The 19,831-nt window shown below is 35.6% G+C and overlaps 1 protein-coding gene across 1 annotated transcript in view; it reads left to right on the top strand.

The window, feature by feature from the left end:
• Positions 1–19,831, top strand: part of CHODL (chondrolectin) — a 161,604-nt gene that overhangs the window by 115,276 nt on the left and 26,497 nt on the right. The window contains exons 2-3 of the mRNA XM_032277144.1: positions 7,228–7,275; positions 7,611–7,668. Of these exons, the coding sequence (XP_032133035.1) occupies positions 7,632–7,668 (37 nt within the window). The 5' untranslated portion in view covers positions 7,228–7,275; positions 7,611–7,631. The remainder of the gene's footprint in view (positions 1–7,227; positions 7,276–7,610; positions 7,669–19,831) is intronic.

Below are 19,831 nucleotides of genomic sequence, written 5' to 3'. Positions count from 1 at the left end.
TAGGTTTGCTTTTGGTGGTAGTGGCCTCAGGTAGGTGGCTTTCAAGCTTTCAAGATCTCATGCTTCAGTCAGTTATCTATGTCCTCAGAACAGCCTCCCTGAAGTGCTGGACTGCCTCTATTCTGGGTTATAGGGCACTGCGTGGGCTCAGGTGCTGGTGGTGTGATTGCAACTCTGCAGCTTTCTGCACTAATGTGGGGAGATCTTGGTGGGTCTCTGAGGATTTGGAAATGCAAGAGCTAATTGGCTTCAGGGCAGGATGTAGTCCAGTGTGGACTTTACTCTGAAAATGGTGCTGCACTACAGCAACTTGGATTCTGAAGATGGGAATTTGCACTAATTTCTTCTCTGGAGCAATGCAGTTTTGTGATGTCCTGGCAGCTCCTTATACTAGTCAGGGCCTGGGAGAGCTGAGGGACTTTTCTTGTGTGTGGCTTGGACTGCAGTTGCCTGTGGTGGGAATGTAGACTGCTGAAGATCCCTTATTTACCTATTTCCTGCAAGGAGGAGTCTCTCCTGGCTTTGAGTTGATCCAGTCAGCTGAATTACTTCCCTTGCTATGCTGCAAACTTAAACTTCTGCACCTCAGAGGGTCTCTATTGCTACACTGATGGATCCTAGAATTTTCCCTTAGAGGCTCTGTTTGACATGTAGTTATGTACTTGCTGTTTAGGTCTTTCTCTGTGGAGGAGGCAAGTCTGCTGTGTGCCTCAAGTCAGTCATCTTGATGATATCTCTTCCCAAATAATGAATTTTGAATGCAGTAAGGCAAGATAAAATTTCCAAGACCACCATAAACATAAGGATGCAAGGAGATTCACTGCCAGTACAGTCCCATATTAGAGATATGAAACTATTATAAATTTCACTTGAGGAATTAAATAGAAAAAATACTAAAAAGTAAAAACAGCCAATGACTGAAAGGTATATAATCACATAAGTGGGAAAAACTGATCAGAAATTATAGAGCAGTAATCAGTAAAAGTCGTGGAAATTTAGGACCAAAGCATTTTGTTGGAGGAATTCAATGAGTGTATTTTCCAGGCTACTGTTTCTCCAACAGCTATAAAATTTTATTACTGGCACCAGGAGAAAATGATAGAAAAGACATTCCCTCACTCTCCGAATTATAAAATTAAATTAATTTAAATTACATTGAAATGTAGCTTTTTCACAGAGGGTCATGTCCATAGCATTCCCTACCAGAAATACAACTTGTGTAACAGCTCAGAGGCCTCCTAGGAGAAATGGTCAATGAAATTTGAGACTCATAGTTTACCAACCAGAATGCTAAGATCAATACTCCAGAATAAGTAAGGGTAACAGGAATTTCCTTACCATTTGAAGGGCCATGCTGCATGTGGTAGGCAGATAGGATTTACTAAATATGTGCCTCTGTATTTCTCAGCTTAATCTGCAGTTAGGACTTAGAGTACAAGGTGATTTGCAGTAGGCGTTTCTTCCATCCTTCTCTTATTTTTTTATGGTGACCTCAAAAACCCACCAGCACCAGATGGTGTAACAAAAAAGAAGGCAAAAAGTTACTTTACCCACATCTGATTCTATGATAATAAAATAACCTTCTGTTTTCTAAAGCCATTGAAACATAAAGGTTTATTTGTTACTTGAACCAATGTTGACTAATACAAGAAGTCAGGGAATGCTCGCCTCCAATAGGAAAGTGTATATTCATTAGTCAATTTAGAATAATACTTCAGTAGCAAGAATTATGAAAATAAATGGAGCCGATTATTACCAAGAGGCCAATGTTAGTGATAGAGTCAGAGAATACAAATTGCTGGAGGGAAATAGCTTCAATCTGGGCAACTTTCTGTATCTAAAGCTACCTTAGAGGGAAATCACAATGGAATAAATGAAGAGGAGACCAACACAGCCCTTGCTGAATCTCCTTGGGACTCTGAATACTGATTTGTACTCCAGTTCCCTGAACCCTTCCATCTGGAGCTCTGTAATAAGCTCCAAATTGACTGAGGTTGCCCATATATTCCACTACTTCTTGTAAGGCTGATTTTTGGAAATTTTAGACCTCCTTGACAGACGCTTTGTGAGCTACTGATCTGCTACAATAAGACATATTGGTTTTGAATCCTACCTGTTCCAAGCTGGATGACCCAATTTTAATTGTTTTATAAAACTAGCTCCTCTCCGCCTTACTTTCTTATCTTTAAAATTGGGATAATAATTATTCTTACCTCAAAGAGTTGACACAACAGTTAAATAAGATTATCATGTAAAGTGCTTAAAACAGTTTTAACAAAACTGCAACATTGAGTATGGGTAAGTTTCCTCATTATTATTGTTATTTTTCTCAGGTACCCAAAAGGTGTTGAGAGGTGGTACCCACTAGAAGCCTTGACACTATTCCTGGACCTCTATTTAGGGTATAGTCTCTGGGATTTAAATTCTGAGCACAAATTAGTATACAGCTTGCTCCTCTTGGAACTGGGAATATGGATTTATATGCTCTTCCCATATATGTTCTATTGTTGAAAATTGCAATTTCCTTGGTGTCAAACATGATTGTTTTTTATAACATTTAGTATGAAAACTGAGAAGGTAGTAGGGTATAGCCAGAGAATGAAGTATTGGAGTTAATATTTTCAGGATTAGAGTAGTTTTTTCCTTAAATTTTCTTTTTCCTTTTTGAGATGGAGTCTTGGTCTGTCACCCAGGCAAATATTTGTTCTGTTTTCAGTCAATATAATACCACTGCTTGTTCTTTTCATCAGGGCAGTGTCAAGGAGGCTGGTACTACTCATTCATTTCTTTATTAGAATGCAGCTTATGGTTATACAAGTGTGTTCACTTTGTGACGATAAATTTATGGACTACACGTTTATAGACAAGGTGATTTGCAATAGGTGTGTTTCCTGTGTGTACAGTATTTTATACTTCCTAAGAAGGCTTTAATGGAAGTGCAGGCTGGTGTTTCTCACATTGCAGTGCTGACTTTTCTGCTAGATTGGAAAGTTTAAACACATCTACACGTTCTTTTATAACTTGTGTTATTACATAAAATAGCTCTTATCATGAATGTAATAACCATAAGGATGCAATTATTAAGAGGTGATATATTTCATTTGAGTAAAACTTAGATTATCTTAGCTGAAAATGTAGCCATCTTGAAAAAATAGCCATTTTCTTTTGTTTACTTCTGAGTGTGTAACAAAAGTGTTTGGTCTTGCATTTAAGGACAATTTCTTATCACTTACAGTTGTCACCTTATAGACTCAAATTTGCCCACCATTAAAAAAAATCTGATAAAACCGATTGTGTAACTTGATTACGTATTATTATTCTATTTGACATTTAAACTAACTTGGAGACATACATAACTTGTATATTGTTAATATAAATAAATATGTAGAAATTTAAAAGAAAAATCGATTCTGTAGTTCATTGCAAAATACCCAAAGTACATTGTGAAGTTTTAAGAAAGACAACATAAAAACCATTATATATGGTCCTCTATAACTTGAGTAAAAAATAATGGGAAAGGAGAGAGAATACATATTTATTTTTTCTTACATATGCTTATTATATATCTGAAAGAAAACAAAAAAGAGTAGTAAAAATGACTTTTTTTGGTGGGATGGATGGGAACAGGAGAAATTGGGGACAAGGTAGAAACCAGACACATAACAGTAAATATCTTTGTGATTCCTAGTTATTGAAAAACATATATACACTGCCTACACTAAATTAAATAAAAAACATACTAGTATACAATAAGCCTCTTAAAATATGAATTCTTTGGGTCTGGAAGGTCTTTATCCTCAAGACCCATATGAAATCATAGACATACAGAGACAATATATACCTCCTGGAGGAATGACCCTGCCAGCAAAGGAATCTGGTCCATTAGGAAAAAAATTGAGGGGAGGAAGGAGGAATCTAAAAACGATGCAAGACAGGAGCCAACAAAGAATTTTGTAAGGTAGGTCTTGTTACAATAGCTGTGAGTGCTGCCAACTGGGAGAAAAAACGAGTGTGTAATTTTCACAGACTTTTCCTTCACACTTGGGAGGATACATTACTTATTTCTCCCAGAGTTCCAAGGAATAGATTTAAGTGGTAGATAAAATGAGTCATGATTGAAAAGGAAATATTTTACTTTTTTTTTTTTTTTGAGACAGAGCCTTGCTCTGTCCCTCAGGCTGGAGTATAGTGGTGTGATCTCGGCTCACTGCAACCTCCACCTTCCAGGTTCAAGGGATTCTCCTACCTCAGCCTCCCAAGTAGCTGGGATTGTACGCATATGCCACCATGCTTGGCTAATTTTTGCATGTTTAGTAGAGACAGGGTTTTCTCCATTTTGGCCAGGCTGGTCTTGCACTCGTGACCTCAAGTGATCCGTCTGCCTCAGCTTTCCAAAGTGCTGGGATTACAGGTATGAGCCACCACACTTGTCGGTATTTTACATATTATATACTAAATAGAAAATACTCTTCCTGTCTCTTAGCAATACTCATTGAAGTACTGTTATCTTTTATTTTTATATAAATTGATCTGTTACAATCAAAGCCCTCTAGTTTTTCTGTCATTTTAAATGAAGTAAATCTATGGATTCATATATTTAAACTACTTGATTAAAGTAGTAGTATTTTTTTTTTTCTCCAGAAAAGAGAGAGAGAAAATAATGGTTATCAATCCAGAAGAAGCCTAAATTTTATGAAACATTTCTAAGCTGTTCTATTTTATTTATCTGCATCTTTCTGCCAAACAAATTTTGAGGAAAATAACTTAGTTCATTCCAGCTGCTATAACAAAATACCATAAACTGGGTAGCAACAGAAATTTCTCACAGTTTTATTGGCTAGAAAGTTCATGACCAAGGTGCCTGCAGATTTGGTGTCTGGTTAGGTCCCATTTTCTCATAGACAGAACCTTCTTTCTGTGTCCTCACACAGCGGAAGGGGCAAGGCAACTTTCTGGGGCTTCTTTTATAAGGGCATTAATTCCATTCATGAGGGCTTTGGCCTCATGACCTAATCACCTCTCAAAAGACCTCATCTCCTAATTCCACCATCTTGGGGGTTAGGATTTTTAGGGGAACACAGACATTCAGACTGTAGCAATAATCGACTTAAATACTATAGAATTTTCTAATTGCGGTAAGTTTTAACATAAATAGCTCTGCTTTGAAATCAATCATAGCAGATAAAAGAAGTCAAGATTCTTAATGTAAAAACTGTCAAGATTCCCTGTGTCTAATATTTACATTTTAAAACATTGTTTAAACATCTTGTTTAAAATTTTACATCATATATGTTGTATGTGGTGGGTATTTAATTTTGCTTTGTCTATGTAATACTCATATGAAGAAGACAAGCATGATAATTAAACTAGTAGATAAAATCTTCTCATTACATAGTAAAAAGTCAATTTGATTTGGATTTAGAAAATATATACTCATTTAACCTCTTCCAATTACCATCTATGCAATGGCATAGGAGAACAGAGAAATTGATATGTCCAGGTCTTAGGTGTATGTCCAGGTCTTAAGAGCCTCATGGTTAAGTGCAGATGATATTATTTAATATATACAGGATAGTTAATGTAATCAAATAATAAACTTGCATGAAACATTTTATAAATTACAGTAATTTATAAAGTATTCACTTGCTTATGGTATAGATAAAATAAATCTCTGCAATACTTTGCTGGGAATATTTTTCTGCAGAGAAAATTACAGTAACAATATCTAAATGAAAATATTGCTTTGCAATGAATACAAATAAAATTCTAACTTTCTAGAAGAACAAGACTTTTATGTTGAAGTCACTACTATGAGTATCGCTATTATATTACTGACCACTGACAATAATAAGTTAGCTATGATTGGACCTCACTAATTTTTCAGTGTTTAATCTTTTAAATGGATAGGAACCAACTTAGCCATTTGTGTGGTACAGCCATTTGTTCACTATTTTTCAAAACTATTGACATTAATCTAAGATTGACTTTCCTCAAGTCCTCTGATATCCTGCATCAATATTCCACACTAAAAATTAATTGATTTGATAGCTTACTCATTGCTGCCAATAGTTTAACTTTTTAAGCTACTGGGGCCACACATAAAAGAGTGTGGACGCTGCAACATGAGACAGTAGAGTGACAGAGAGTTTCAAATTTCTGAACTACTAGTCATTAGGCCATGTCTATGTACTAATAAACTTCTCATATAAATTACTTTCTCTGTCATGTTTTCCTTTTCTTAATGTACATCTATAAGTGACAAAACAGTGGATAAATAAACCCACAGATGGTTTTATCTTAATGGCTGCATCATGGGATGCATCGTTAGTTTCATGTCTGTGCTAAGCAAGGAACACTGGCTTTACTGCGGGCATCTGGCTGGCAGTTCCTCGGGGGTTTGTCACACACGTAATCCAAGAACCCCAGCTGTGTTTTCAGTTCCCTGCTGTATAATTTGGCATGGAAAGGTGCTCTTGGGCCAGCCTGTTTCTTTAGGCAATCCTGTGAGCAGCTAGAGGAGAGCTTGTACATCCCCAAATTCTATTATCTGCCCTGACTCCCTTCTTTCATTTAGATTGGTTGATTTATCAGTGATTTTATCCTTTTAGTTTTGATTAATGATATTTAATTAATGATATTCAGAATGTTGTAAAACAGAAGATGCTTCATCTTAACTAAATGTGTTGGCATATGAGATAAAATATATAGTGGAATAATAATTAAATAACAAGACCACTACTAAATGCTATCACAAGTATTGTTGTTTTGTATTTTAGCTCACCATATTAAAATAGCAGCTAGTGTGTAGATTTTAGCAATGCCTTCCTAATTTACCAAACAAAGACAAATCCTCTCAGATTTAATGTCTACAAAGTATGTCTGGGAGAATGCCTAGGTTGAACTCATGAGCCCAATAATTTATTTATGAATCTTCTATAGCTTCTTGAATGTTATAGGGACATATAGTAAAAACAACAGATGACAGCCAAAATATGCCTTTGCAATATGATGGGGCATATAAAACATAAAAAAAAGGAAGAAAGAAAAAGAGGGCAGTATCAGATGAAATCAGGTAAAATATGACTTTTGCCTTCTTATATGTGCAGATTGCTGATTTGATGCTCATGAAATTGTGTCTTAGTAAGATTTTCTGTGATAACTTGAATAGCAAACAACCCGCAATACTTCAATGGCTTATATCAAAAGGCCTTTATTTCTTGTTCACAGGTCTGCAGGATGGCAGAGCATCTCTTCTCCAGGACCTGACTGCATTAGGTGTGTTCAACATACCTGCTATTCTGAGATCCAGGCTGAAGAAATACTGGCTAACAAGGGCATATTTTTCTCATGGCAGAAGGGAATAAATAAGAGACCAAACCAAAACGCGTAGGCATGTTTAAAGCTGCTGTGTGAAAAAGTGTACGCCAAATCCTATCTCATTCCCTTGGTCTAAACAAATCACATAATCAAGCCAGTATCAATGGGATGGACATTCATGATTCTTCAGTGTTAGCATGGGGAGAACTGGATATTTGTGGAATAATAATACAGTCTACCCACAATTTGTTTTCTGGGCAACAAGTATTAACTTCTTTTTCTTCTGCCCACAGAATGTATTCAGCCCTACTCCAATGAAGACTTTCCTCCCCTCAGGTTTAAGCATCAGACGTAAGTCTTAAATCTTGTGATAATCTCTACGTCATGTTTTCTCGTCAGTCCCAGCATTCAGTCACGGAATACAAAAGGATAATCTTCATAAAGAAGTTTCCTGGTCACCTACATTTGGCCCTAAAGCCAATACCATGAATTTTAGATTTTCTTTCAAGCAGTGACTTGACTGTCAAATCAATTAAGTGGAGAATTATACTCCTCCCAAAGAAGATGTGAGGAAAAAGTCAATTTTTCTGAGCAGTAATAGAACGTACCTCAAATGATTAAGTAGGTTGTAGTTGTGGAACTCAAGGGAAAAAAGTTTCTATACTTACCCTGAGAAAACGATTACCTTTAAAATGGTCTCGTTCCCTTTGATAATTTTCTCAGTGCCATTCAGGGTCGTCTTATTTCTGGCTCCACATAAAGTTTGCTTTGCTAAAAAATTCGTTGCTGAAAAGTGCTGGAAAGATCTGGAACCAAACGGTATAAATCATTCAAATTGTAGGCTACAGATTGTTATTCTTTTATTGCATAGAAGACATAGAAGAGATTATTTTCAATGAAGCAATCATGCAGGATTCAGGATTACATTCAAAATCACAAAATTGTCATTATTAGTTACTTGTTGTGAAATTGTGATTTTTAAATTAAATATTCTTATGTTTCTGTGATTATTAGGAAGGGGATAGAGGAATAAACACTAAATGGAATGTCAAGTATTGAGAGTTATGATTACTTGGATTTTATTATTTGTGATGCTTATTGACACCGTACAATATGGTTTCATAATTTTTTTGGAATATTAAAGAGAAACAAAGTGAAGGAAATATACATGCAAAGAACTTAACAGAAAATTTAGTAGTATTTATTTCATAAATATAAAACTTGTTTAAAGAGGATTGTCTGGAGTCAAAAGGTGGGTTAATATGCCTCTTAATAGCAGCATTATGTGTTAAGGTACCAATCAAAAGGTAAAATATAAGACTAAGAATTGCTAAGTAATCATAGTTATAATAATTTTGGTACTTTTTTTGTCACTATAGACTAAAATTATTTTTATGCTAATGACTTTTTCCAAAGATGATTATAAAAGAAGTAAGTACAAACTGCTAGAAATACAAATGCTTTTCTGTTTTATAATTTTTTCTTTTGTTCATGCTTAGATGATTTTCATTTATCCCTACACAGGTGTTACAACCTTTCAAATAAATTTGATTCAATTCAACCAATATTTATGTAGTCCTGACCAAGGGCGGAACACCGTAAGAACAAAAGTGGCCTTTTAATGTAGTGATATTATAGTCCATTGGGGAGAATATGGGCATTGTGCTTGCTTTTGAAGAAACCATCTTACTTAGCTTCTAAGTTGAAGAAAGAACTAATCAGTGTTGTAATAAAGCAGCAGTATTCCAATAAAGATTTTGACAAGGTAAATTTCAGCTTCTTTCCCTGCCAGTCCACTAAAATGCTCAGGATTTTGGATCCAACATCATAAAATGACACTGCTCAGAGAGTGTCCTGCAGTAGCCTATTTGTTTTATAACCTATTCAGCAGAAATTGTTTCCATGGCTGCCAGCCACTGTGCGTATGCTAACTCTATGACTTGGCATAGCAGTGCTTCCATTTGACTTAATTTAAACTTGCCTCTTTTCCAACTATAACTTCCACTGAAGGCTCAAGACTTTCAAAAAATGGGGCTAGACAGAGCATCAAACTGGCCATTCAGATATCCAGGTTGTAGTTCAGGGTTCATGACTATGTGGCTTGCCTTACATTGTTTTTTTAACTTATGGAAAAGAGTATCTGAGGCCGGACATGGTGGCTCTGTCTGTAATCCCAGCACTTTGGGAGGCTGAGGTAGGCAGATCACCTGAGGTCAGGAGTTCGAGACCAGCTTTGCCAACATGGTGAAACCCTGTCTCTACTAAATATCCAAAAATTAGCTGGGCGTGGTGGCAGGTGCCTGTAATCCCAGCTACTCAGGAGGCTGAGGCAGAAGATTCGCTTGAACCTGGGAGGTGGAGGTTGCAGTGAGCCGAGATCACGCCACTGCACTGCAAGCTGGGCAGCAGAGTGCGACTCCTCCTGAAAAAGATAAAGTATCTGATACATATCTTTTCAAGGTACTTCCACCCTTTTTTATCCACTCTGTATCACTTCGCTTCTTCAGTCTCTACTCTAAAGTGCAAAAGTCATCCAGGTTCAGAGTCAAAGAAACTGGTTTCAGTCCCTTCGCAGTTGGTGCATTTTAGTTTTATTACCTATAGACGAGGTACAACAAAGCCTTCATCTCGGAGTTATCTGGAAGAGTAAACTAGCACAAGTTGGTACAGTATACTTAACATGGTGCAGGTGTTCTCTTTGTTGCTTCCCACATGTCACAGTTCCCTGTTTTTTTCATCTGTCCTTGCTTTTCCCTCTGTTTGCTCCTCAGGCCTTTACAAAAGGGCCTAGTTAGGTGTTCTGAGGGTGGCAGAGACTAGTCCTACTGTGCTTTCTGTGGGGTTCTGGATAATGGCTTCTAAAGCGACAGCAGAGTAATGGGGATGACTGTCTTGGTGGTCCTGGGTAATTACCACTGGAGAAACTTGCATATGGTTTTGCATAATAAAATGATGGGGGGGCTAGCCACACTATAACACAGCTCTAGTGATCCTGCCCCAGTTTTGCTGAAACACTCCAGCCGGGGTGTATGTGGAAATTTAGCTCAGAGAGAAGAGCACTGTTGAAGTCGATGTTTGGCAAACTTCCATCAGACATGTGCTGTCTTCAACATTTCTACCATTAATTTTATTACTTAGCATTTGTTCCATTTGTTCTATTATCTACTTAATAGTTTTTCTTTAAAATGCTATAAATTACTTTCTAGTTTATTGTCTTAGTCAAGCAGTAATATTTATGAAATCATTGTTTTTGATGTGCTAATTATACTGATATCTTAATATGCATAACAATAAATATATAGCTATTTGCCTTAGTCCATTTGGCTGTTATAACAAAAATATCACAACCTGGGTCACTGAACAACAGAAATTTATTTCTCACAGTTCTAGAGGCTGGGAAGTCCGAGATCAAGGGTCTGATAGATTTAATGTCTGGTGAGGGCCTCTTCCTCATCGATGGCACCTCCTAACTGTGTCTCCACATGGTGGAAGGAATGAAGAACTACCTCTTTAATAAGGGTATTCATTCGCTAATCCCATTCATGAGTGGGGGTCCCCCTCACATAATCATCTTCTGAAGTCCCCACTTCTTAATACCCACAATATTGTAGATTTGGCTTGAACGTGTAAGTTTTGGGGGGAACAAACATTCAGACCACAGCAGTATTAAAATTTTAAAAGTCTGTATCTAACCTTAAACCATCTCAATCACCTTTGGGAAACATTGGTTTGGTTTTGGTGATATTTGACTATGTGATAGCTGAAGAATTAGGTATCTGAAGGAAGAAATAATAGTGGTTAGTGGAGCTTCCAGTCTTACCAATTCTGTAGCACAGCAGAGTATATTACTTTTTATGCTTTATATTATTTTTTAAATGTTTCAGAAAAATTATAATAGTCAAAATAAGTATGGGGTCCATATAATTATAGGGTCCATATGATGTTATGATATATATATATATATCATGTATCATATATATATGACCTATCTATTGATGTATATACACATACAGTGTGGAATGATTGAATCAAGCTAATTAACATGTCAATCACATTAAATACTTATCATTTATTCCTCCTAAGTACAACTTTGTACCTTTTGACCAACATCTTCCTATTGCTCCTACTCTCCAGCCTCTGGTAACCACTGTTCTACTCTCTGCTTCTATGAGATGGATTGCTTTAGATTCCACATAGAAGTGAGAACATATGATTTTTTTCTTTCTGCACCTGACTTATTTCACTTATCATAAAGAAAGGCACATTCTTGAGAGGTGATTTGACATTGTGTTTAAGAACACAGTTGCCAGAGCTGGATTGTCCGGGTTGAAATACTGGGCTGGGCCCAGTGGCTCAACCTGTAATCCTAGCACTTTGGGAGGTCAATGTGTGCAGATTGCCTGAACTCAGGAGTTTGAGACCAGCGTGGGCAACGTGGTGAAACCCCATCTCTACTAAAGTAAAAAAATTAGCCAGGCATGGAGGTGTGCACCTGTAATCCCAGCTACTCAGAAGCCTGAGGCAAAAGAATTACTTGAACCCAGGAGACGGAAGATGCAGTGAGTCAAGATTGCACCACTGCACTCCAGCCTGAGTGACAGAGCAAGATTCCATATCCCCCCCCCAAAAAAAAGAAAAAGAAAAAGAAAAAAGAAATACTAGCTGTCCACTTTTTTGCCGTGTAAATGACCTTAGGCATGGTACTTAACATCCTTGTGGTACAGTTTTCTTATCTTTAAAACTGGGGACAACTATAGTGTCATAAGACATTTGTGAGGATGAAATGAGTTAATATATGCAAATCTTTCGAACAGTGCCAGATACATAGCGACTATTAATTGTTGTTGTTATTGTTGTAATTAATCTCATAAGAACAAGAAGGCCAAATGAAGTCCCAGAGTTTTCAATAACATTATCCAGTGTGAAGACCTAAGTTTAGCTTTAACAGTTCAGCTTTCATTTTACTAAAACACCAAAGCCAATATTTGGGGCCCTTTTTTAAAAAATAAAATAATTTGGTCTTATTTCATAATGGTTAGGTGGCTGCTGGTAAGACTTTATGCATTGACTTTTCTTCTCCTCTAAAGAGCCAGTGCAAATATTTCATATTTGAAAATTTTTCATTTATTACTTTACAGTGTGACTTACAATAATAAATATAATCAAGGTTTAAAAGTTTAAGCCAATAAAATACTGCCTATATTTCAACCATAACTTTTTAAAACATATAATGCAGAATGCATAATATTTTAATTTTTTTGGTGACATATTGAAGAATGATATTCCAGATTATATTATTCACACAATGAATCAATAGAGCAATTAACTTTTTAAAATGCTGGAATAAAGAAAGAAATTTACCATATCCAAGGCTTTTTGGTTAATTGTGCACATTAATATGAGTGCCGTATAACAAAACATACCTTATTATTTTAACTTCAAAGATAAATACTACTCAGTGTGAAAACAAATATGTTCTCTCATTTGAATGCTCTGCTTTTACTCTGTGACTGCCCTCTATGAGTGGAAAGTGATGTTTGCCAGATGAATGTAGCCTATTCCCCACAGAGCATTACTTGCTGAGGTAAGCACTCTCTTGGAAGGTTATCAGGTGACTTCCGTAGGTGTGCAGGAAATGGAAGCAGAACGTGGACTATTTTCTTGTCCTCATCTGGTCAGGAAGCCTCAAGATGACGCAGCTGGTGGTTAAGCCAGAAAGAGACACTTGTTTCTGTATGGTATATGTTTCTTCCCAGCCTTTTCAGTCCTCCTCAAAGCTTTCATTATGCATATTTTGAGTGTATGCTAAGGTCTCTTATGGGTAACTCATGAAGGAAGTGGTTCTTTGTAACATTTATGCAATATCTTGGATAAAAGAGGATAATTCAACTAAAAGGAGAGGCAGGAAATAATCCACCGCTTTACCTTTAATTACCAGAAGTGGTCTCATATGGCTGTTGATGTATCGGCACAAAGTGGGTCATCCACACATGTCACTGGAAGACAAAGGTGGGGTGGAACAAACCTTCTGATCTGAAGGCTCTGTGAAGAAACTTTATTAAATAAAATAGACAACTTTGGTGTTGAATTGGAAAATCATGTACCAGACATGGTTCTGGTTCTGGATGAACTTACCTTCTTGTTGAGAAGGTAAAAGAAGTGCATGTAACCAGCTAAGCAATTTGAAAAATTAAATAGTATGAAAAGTTCCAGAAGGTAGATTTTATTCAAGTACTAAATGGATAAGTTTTATCCATCTGGAAAAGGAAAGAGAGAAAGTGGCTTGATGTGGCTTATTTGAGGAAAGAAGAGACAATTTTAGGAGAGTAACAAAATAAGAACCAGGCATTGCAAAGGTGGAGAAAATTATAGAGGTGCCCAGTGCAGTAAGAAAACATAAGACAGTCAGTTGGTTGTGCTGGCTGATTTATGAGAGCAGGATGTGGACATGAAGTACAAAAGATAAAGAGGATCAGATTTTGAAGGGCCTCGAATAAGGGACAAAGAAACCCGAAATATGTTCTACAGTCCAGTGTGTAATTAAAAGCTTTGGAACAGAAGAACATGTAAAAGCCTGTCCATGCTTTTTTAATAGGCCCTTCTAATGATAACATTATGCATATTCTTTTCCAAATTTTGTACTATATTTTCTGCTAGTATAATCATATTAACATTGGAAGAAAATTTAGAAAATTAAAATACTGAATATATGATAAATCTATATTGTAGACAAAACAATGTACTGATTATGAAGACTGGCTGTACTGGGCCGGAGGAGACTAAATCTAAACCCCAGTTAACTCTTGGGATCGACTACAGGCATGTGTGCAATGAAGTTATTCCTGTTATTGTCTATAAAACTTAATGGTTATAGACAAAAATAATGTTATAAAAGGGTTAAGAAGTAGTAGTCACCGAGAATAATATGATCAAATAATTTCTTTTCGAGTAGAAGAATCTGTCACACATGCAGCCAGCTGAACGCATTCCACTTATAATAAATTACGTGTTCCAAACAGGTTTTCCACTAAAACTTATTGAAAATAGCATTTTGTTGCTATGACAACCTAGAACAGCAACTGGAAACTAGCATATTAAAGGTGAGACTGGAAAGACAGACAAATAGTTCATATTTAGCTAAATTGTATTCCTTTTTAATTCTTATAAATTCAGGGAGGAATGAAAATTCTTATCATATTCAAAAATGAATAGTTTTCTACCTTAACATCATATAGATTTAGAATGTCCAGTGTATTTACATCATCTGTTGGTTATTAAATAAGATGAATCAACTCTCCTCTGATTTTTTTTCTGAATCTCAAAACTCTTTTCATCTATGAGCTTTGTATTAGTACATTCTCAAGCTGCCATAAACAACTGCCCAAGACTGGATAATTTATAAAGGAAAGAGGTTTAATTGATTCATAGTTCCTTATGGCTGGAAGGCCTCAGGAAACTTACAATCATAGCAAAACCAGAAGCAGACACGTCCTTTCCCACTGGACAGGAGAAGGAGAAGAATGAAAGCCAAGTGAACAGGGAAGCCCCTCATAAAACCATTAGCGCTTGTGAGAACTTATTCACTATCATGAGAGTAGCTTGGGGGAAAACCACCTCTATGATTCAGTTACCTCCCATGGGGTCCTTTCCACGACACGTGGGGAATATGGAAACTGCAATTCAAGATGAGACTTGGGTGGGAACACAGCCAAACCATATCAAGCTTTGATTACTTTTTGTAGATTTTGAGCTTTAGACCCTTCGCTCAGGATATTATAGCTATTTATTGATTGAAACTCTGACTTTCAAAGGGTGCTTTATGAATCCTAAGAGTTCCACAATATATCCCTAAGGTTTCTTTGGAAAAAAATGGTCATATGGCCAATTAATTCTGGTGTTTTCTGTGTCTTTTAGGTTTTACCTCAATACCACACAGAAATTATAATGGTGCAGCTCAGAAAAATGAGCAGGCAGTTTCATAATTCAAAAACATTGAGCAATTTGATTAAAAATTTATAAAATATTTTAAATCCCAATAATTTTGACATGAATTTCAGATAACCATTTGACCAATAAATGACAAAAATTTTCTACTTGTATTTGTAAGATACCCTCAATGAAAATGTGCTTATATTAACATTCAGAGAGATACAATTTTATTTCATGATGTAATTTGTAGTCTTTTTAAAAATCAAAAAGTCATTTATTGACTTCCTAGTATGCAAGACACTGTTAGGCATTGAGGATACAGAATATTTTAGTACAGTATTTTTCCTGTAGGAGATAGTGTGTCCACATAAAAAGGCATAATTTATGCAGATAACTATTGGAGAAGAAAAATACTGTGATTTTTAAAAATCAGAGCAAGAAAATAATTATTTTTCTGGAAATACTCTTGGGAGATGCTACTGGTGGAAGCATGTAGCAGTGTGGAAGTAGAAAAGCAAATTTTAGACTATCTAGGAATATCCATCGGAAATTTGCATTTATCTCCACTCTCCCTCAGAAAAAAATTAGCTATAGCTAAAGTAAGGGTACTCAGCAACTTTTGCAGAATAGGAAGAAAACATTAACCTCAGATTCTAGAATGTAAGTGACATGGATTACTCTTGAAAACCTCCCTGTTTTCAAGCCTGACATTATTGAGTGTTAGCAAAGGAAAGGGAGGTACTGGGTGGCTTTTCAGAATGGCCAAAGCCTTCTTTCATCTCTTTTACAGGAGTAAGGAAGTGTGGCAGAAAGGAGAATATCCCTCCTGTGTTGATTGCAGTTCTTATTATACATCCCACTTCTCTCCCACCCTTGTCACTGTAGAGAGTAGAAAAGGAGAAGGGAAAAATCTCTAAAACCTGGATTCAGGTGAAGATTTAAAAAACATTAATTCAGAGATTCATTCATTTTTGGATAAATATTTACCAAACACATAGCAGGTATTCTCCACCTACAGTTTTTTAATTAAAATTTATCCAAATTTCCCACCCACTGTTTATTTATTGAGAAGACATAAAAATTTCCCACTGACTGTTTATTTACGGTGGGTGGAGAATAAAACCACCTACTCGTGGAGAATCAACCAGTAGAGAAGGATAAACATTAAATAAGTACACCCACAATTTTAACAGAGTAAGTGCAATATGTGCTCAATAAATGTTTGTTAAATTACAGATGCAGTCAGGAAAAACTGGGAGAGGATAAGCAGAGGTAGACTTAGATTATTAGTCAGGAGGCCTTTTGGCAAATCTAGGAAGGGACAGAAAGACAGTATCTTCACTTCCTTTATGATTGTCCTAAAGCTTCTCAGCACCCTGAACTATTAACTTGGGTTGGAGAAAACCAAGATAGAGTCTGGGAAGAGACATCAGGGTTCTAGTAGCCCTTAACGTGTTAGAATAAGCCATGTAGACTGATGTGCATATTAGTCCATTTTCACGCTGCTGATGAAGACATACTTGAGACGGGGAAGAAAAAGAGATTTCATTGGACTTACAGTTCCACATGGCTGGGGATGCCTCAGAATCTTGGCGGGAGGTGAAAGGCACTTCTTATATGGTTGTGACAAGAGAAAATAAGGAAGATGAAAAAGCGGAAACCCCTGGTAAAACAATCAGATATCGTGAGACTCATTCACTACCATGGGGAAACTACCCCCATGATTCAAATTATCTCCCAGTGGGTCCCTCCCACAAAATGCGGGAATTATGGGAATACATTTCAAGATGAGATTTGGGTGGGGAAACAGAGCCAAACCATACCAATGTGGTTATGTGAAAGTTCAGGGAGGGGTTGCTACGGATGGATGGTGGAATTGATTGGAATATAAGATTGTGAGGTCTAGCTTTGTCTTCCATTTTATTCCCAATAGGTAATATTTTCTTTCAGAAGTCTTTACAGTCACAAGTAAATGAGTCTCAACACAGATGGGCCTGAATCCACTCTGATTATCCTAGTCTTGTCACAATAATTATATATATAATTGTTTTATTTAACTTCCTATATGTTTAAACGTCAGAAACATTATTTATGATTTTTTAGTACCAGATTAAATGACTCTTACCTATTAGAGTAGTAGACAGGAGGTACATGACTAAGACATTCATGATGATTTATTAGCTCTCTGATGCTCTTTAACACTCTTGAAAATTAAGGCTGTCTTATGCATGTTTGTGTCCATTCTTTTGAGAGAAATATTATAGCAGCGATTTCTTATTCTAACATGCTCAGTTAACTTTTTTCTGGTGTAAAGGGTGAAGCAATAGAAATACACATACTTTTGTTATGTTTTTCCCTTTCTGTTCAGGTTTATCTTATAGGAATTCTTTGGAATGTAAAATATTTACACCTTATTGCAGATAAATTATAACTTTTCCTTTTTAAAAAAGTAATCTAGAGGATAAAGAAGCTTTTATGGATGCTGATATCTATGACTTATCTGACAGGGCATTCCTTATTACTTCCAACATTTCCATATTGCTGTGCTGCAGCATACACATGCATTTGGCATATGAGCTATTTACGCTTAGAAACAATGTATGAAAGAGCAGCAACGTGACAGATGTACCTCCAGAAGGATATTTAAATTGATTTTTTTTCGTAATACTTTTTTTTTTCCCCCTCAAATTCCTTCTAACTTTATATGTCATTCCACATAATACAGTTTATGGCTATCATGGCTGCCTTTGGCACCATTTCCCGGTCATTTGACATATTTGGAGAAACATTTAATATTTTCGAATACAACAAAGGAATATTTTACATTTTCTAAGGTCTTTAGCTATTCCTCCTCTTTACAGTATTTCCCGTACAGTAAAACACTTTTATAGAAAACGTCTCGGTTTATCAAACATTCATTTACAGTTTATGGTCTGTTAGTTGGATTATCTTTTACTCCACTTGGCCCTCAATTTTATTTTGCTTTATTTGTTTTTTAATTTTTGTGGCATCTGTGATATGTTGATGTATTACTCAAAGGACCACAGAAAAATTTTTGGAACTCCTATTTTCTGAAGAATTTGGAAATCAAATGAAGATATAGCCATTTATTATCAATCAAACCATTGTCATTTTTATAGAAAAAAAAGAGAAGAAAGAGAAAGAGAGAGGGAGGGAGGGAGTAAGGGAAGAAAATAAAAAGGGAAGAAAGATGTTAGGCTTTTTTACTTTAGTGAAATAAATTGTAATGCTGAAAAGGACTCTAGAAATCATCTAACATAGTGATTTCCAACTTCTTTGAGTATGAAGCCCTATTTTTAACAAACATATTGTTTTTAGGACCTTGCAAAATAGCAATTGTTCTTTTGGTAAATATTGATCAGAATATATTGGAAAAGATTTATAAATTAAATGACATTTTACAATTAAATTTACATTTTATTAGAACAATAGCACCTACATATATATGGAAAATTGGTGCATATGTGCAAATAACATATGACATTCTGGCTAGGGGTAACAAAGATTAAGATTTGAAAAGTTTATGAAATAACAGTATTTCTGCAACAGAATCTCATTCAGTTGGGAAACACAGAATTTCTCCAATTCATTCTTTTTATTTTTATAAAATGAAAACAAAACAGATGAGGAAAGTTGCCCAAGGTCAGATTAATGAAAAATTTAGATTAATGTTTCTGCTCGCCAAATAGTCTTTCCATAATGCCAAATATCACCCCCAATAAGGAGTTAGTCAATTATGTTTCTAATAAATCAGACCAGACACTTGAAGTAAGGATGACTTTAGCTTATACCTTTTTTGTTTGATCATGTCAATTTTGTTTGGTTGTATTAACGTATATTAAGACCAGATTTAGTAATTAATCTGTAATTAGAATAAAAATTATTGAGTTATGCTAGATTGCCAGAAATAGAAACAGATTGCATTGCTTTAAATTAATAAAGAAGTATTAAAAAGAAATTTTAATTTACTGAGTTGATAGTTAAACATGCACATATATTTATGATTCTTTAAATCTGATAGAATATATTCCTAGTCATGGAGTTCTATAAATACTTTTAACCCATCACCTGAATGATCAGAACATGCAACAGACTGAATAGTTACTAAATTTAAAGTTCAAGTTATAGAAAAGCATGTTTTTTAGTGTGTATAATTCTTCATTATATTTCTGATATCATTATGAACAATGAAGCTTCCCTAGATAGCCCTGCAAAAACTGACTTCTGGGATTATGATGAAGAGTGGAACTGGCTCCTGAATGAGGTAGGTCATGTATTCTACAGCATACACATGTTCAGAAAAGAACAAGTAAATCTCAGGGGAATTTGGCCAACTGCTTATTCTTACATTTGAGCCTGTTGCACACCCACACAGATGCCAAGGTGTCATCTCTAAAAAATTGGGAGGAAAAACCTTGGAATCAGTGCTCTCTTACTGGAAACCAAGCATTACTAAAAAAAAAAAAAAAAAAAAAAAAAAAAAAAAAAAAGAAATAAACTAAAAATTTTTTTGCTATTGATGATTGGTTTATTAATAATTATTTATCTTTTAAACTTTCAAATG

The sequence above is a fragment of the Sapajus apella genome, unplaced genomic scaffold (assembly GCF_009761245.1).
Source record: "Sapajus apella isolate SASKATOON/1434 unplaced genomic scaffold, GSC_monkey_1.0 scaffold8, whole genome shotgun sequence".
Classification (NCBI taxonomy): Eukaryota; Metazoa; Chordata; class Mammalia; order Primates; family Cebidae; genus Sapajus; species Sapajus apella.
This window is presented reverse-complemented; position numbering and strand designations above follow the sequence as displayed.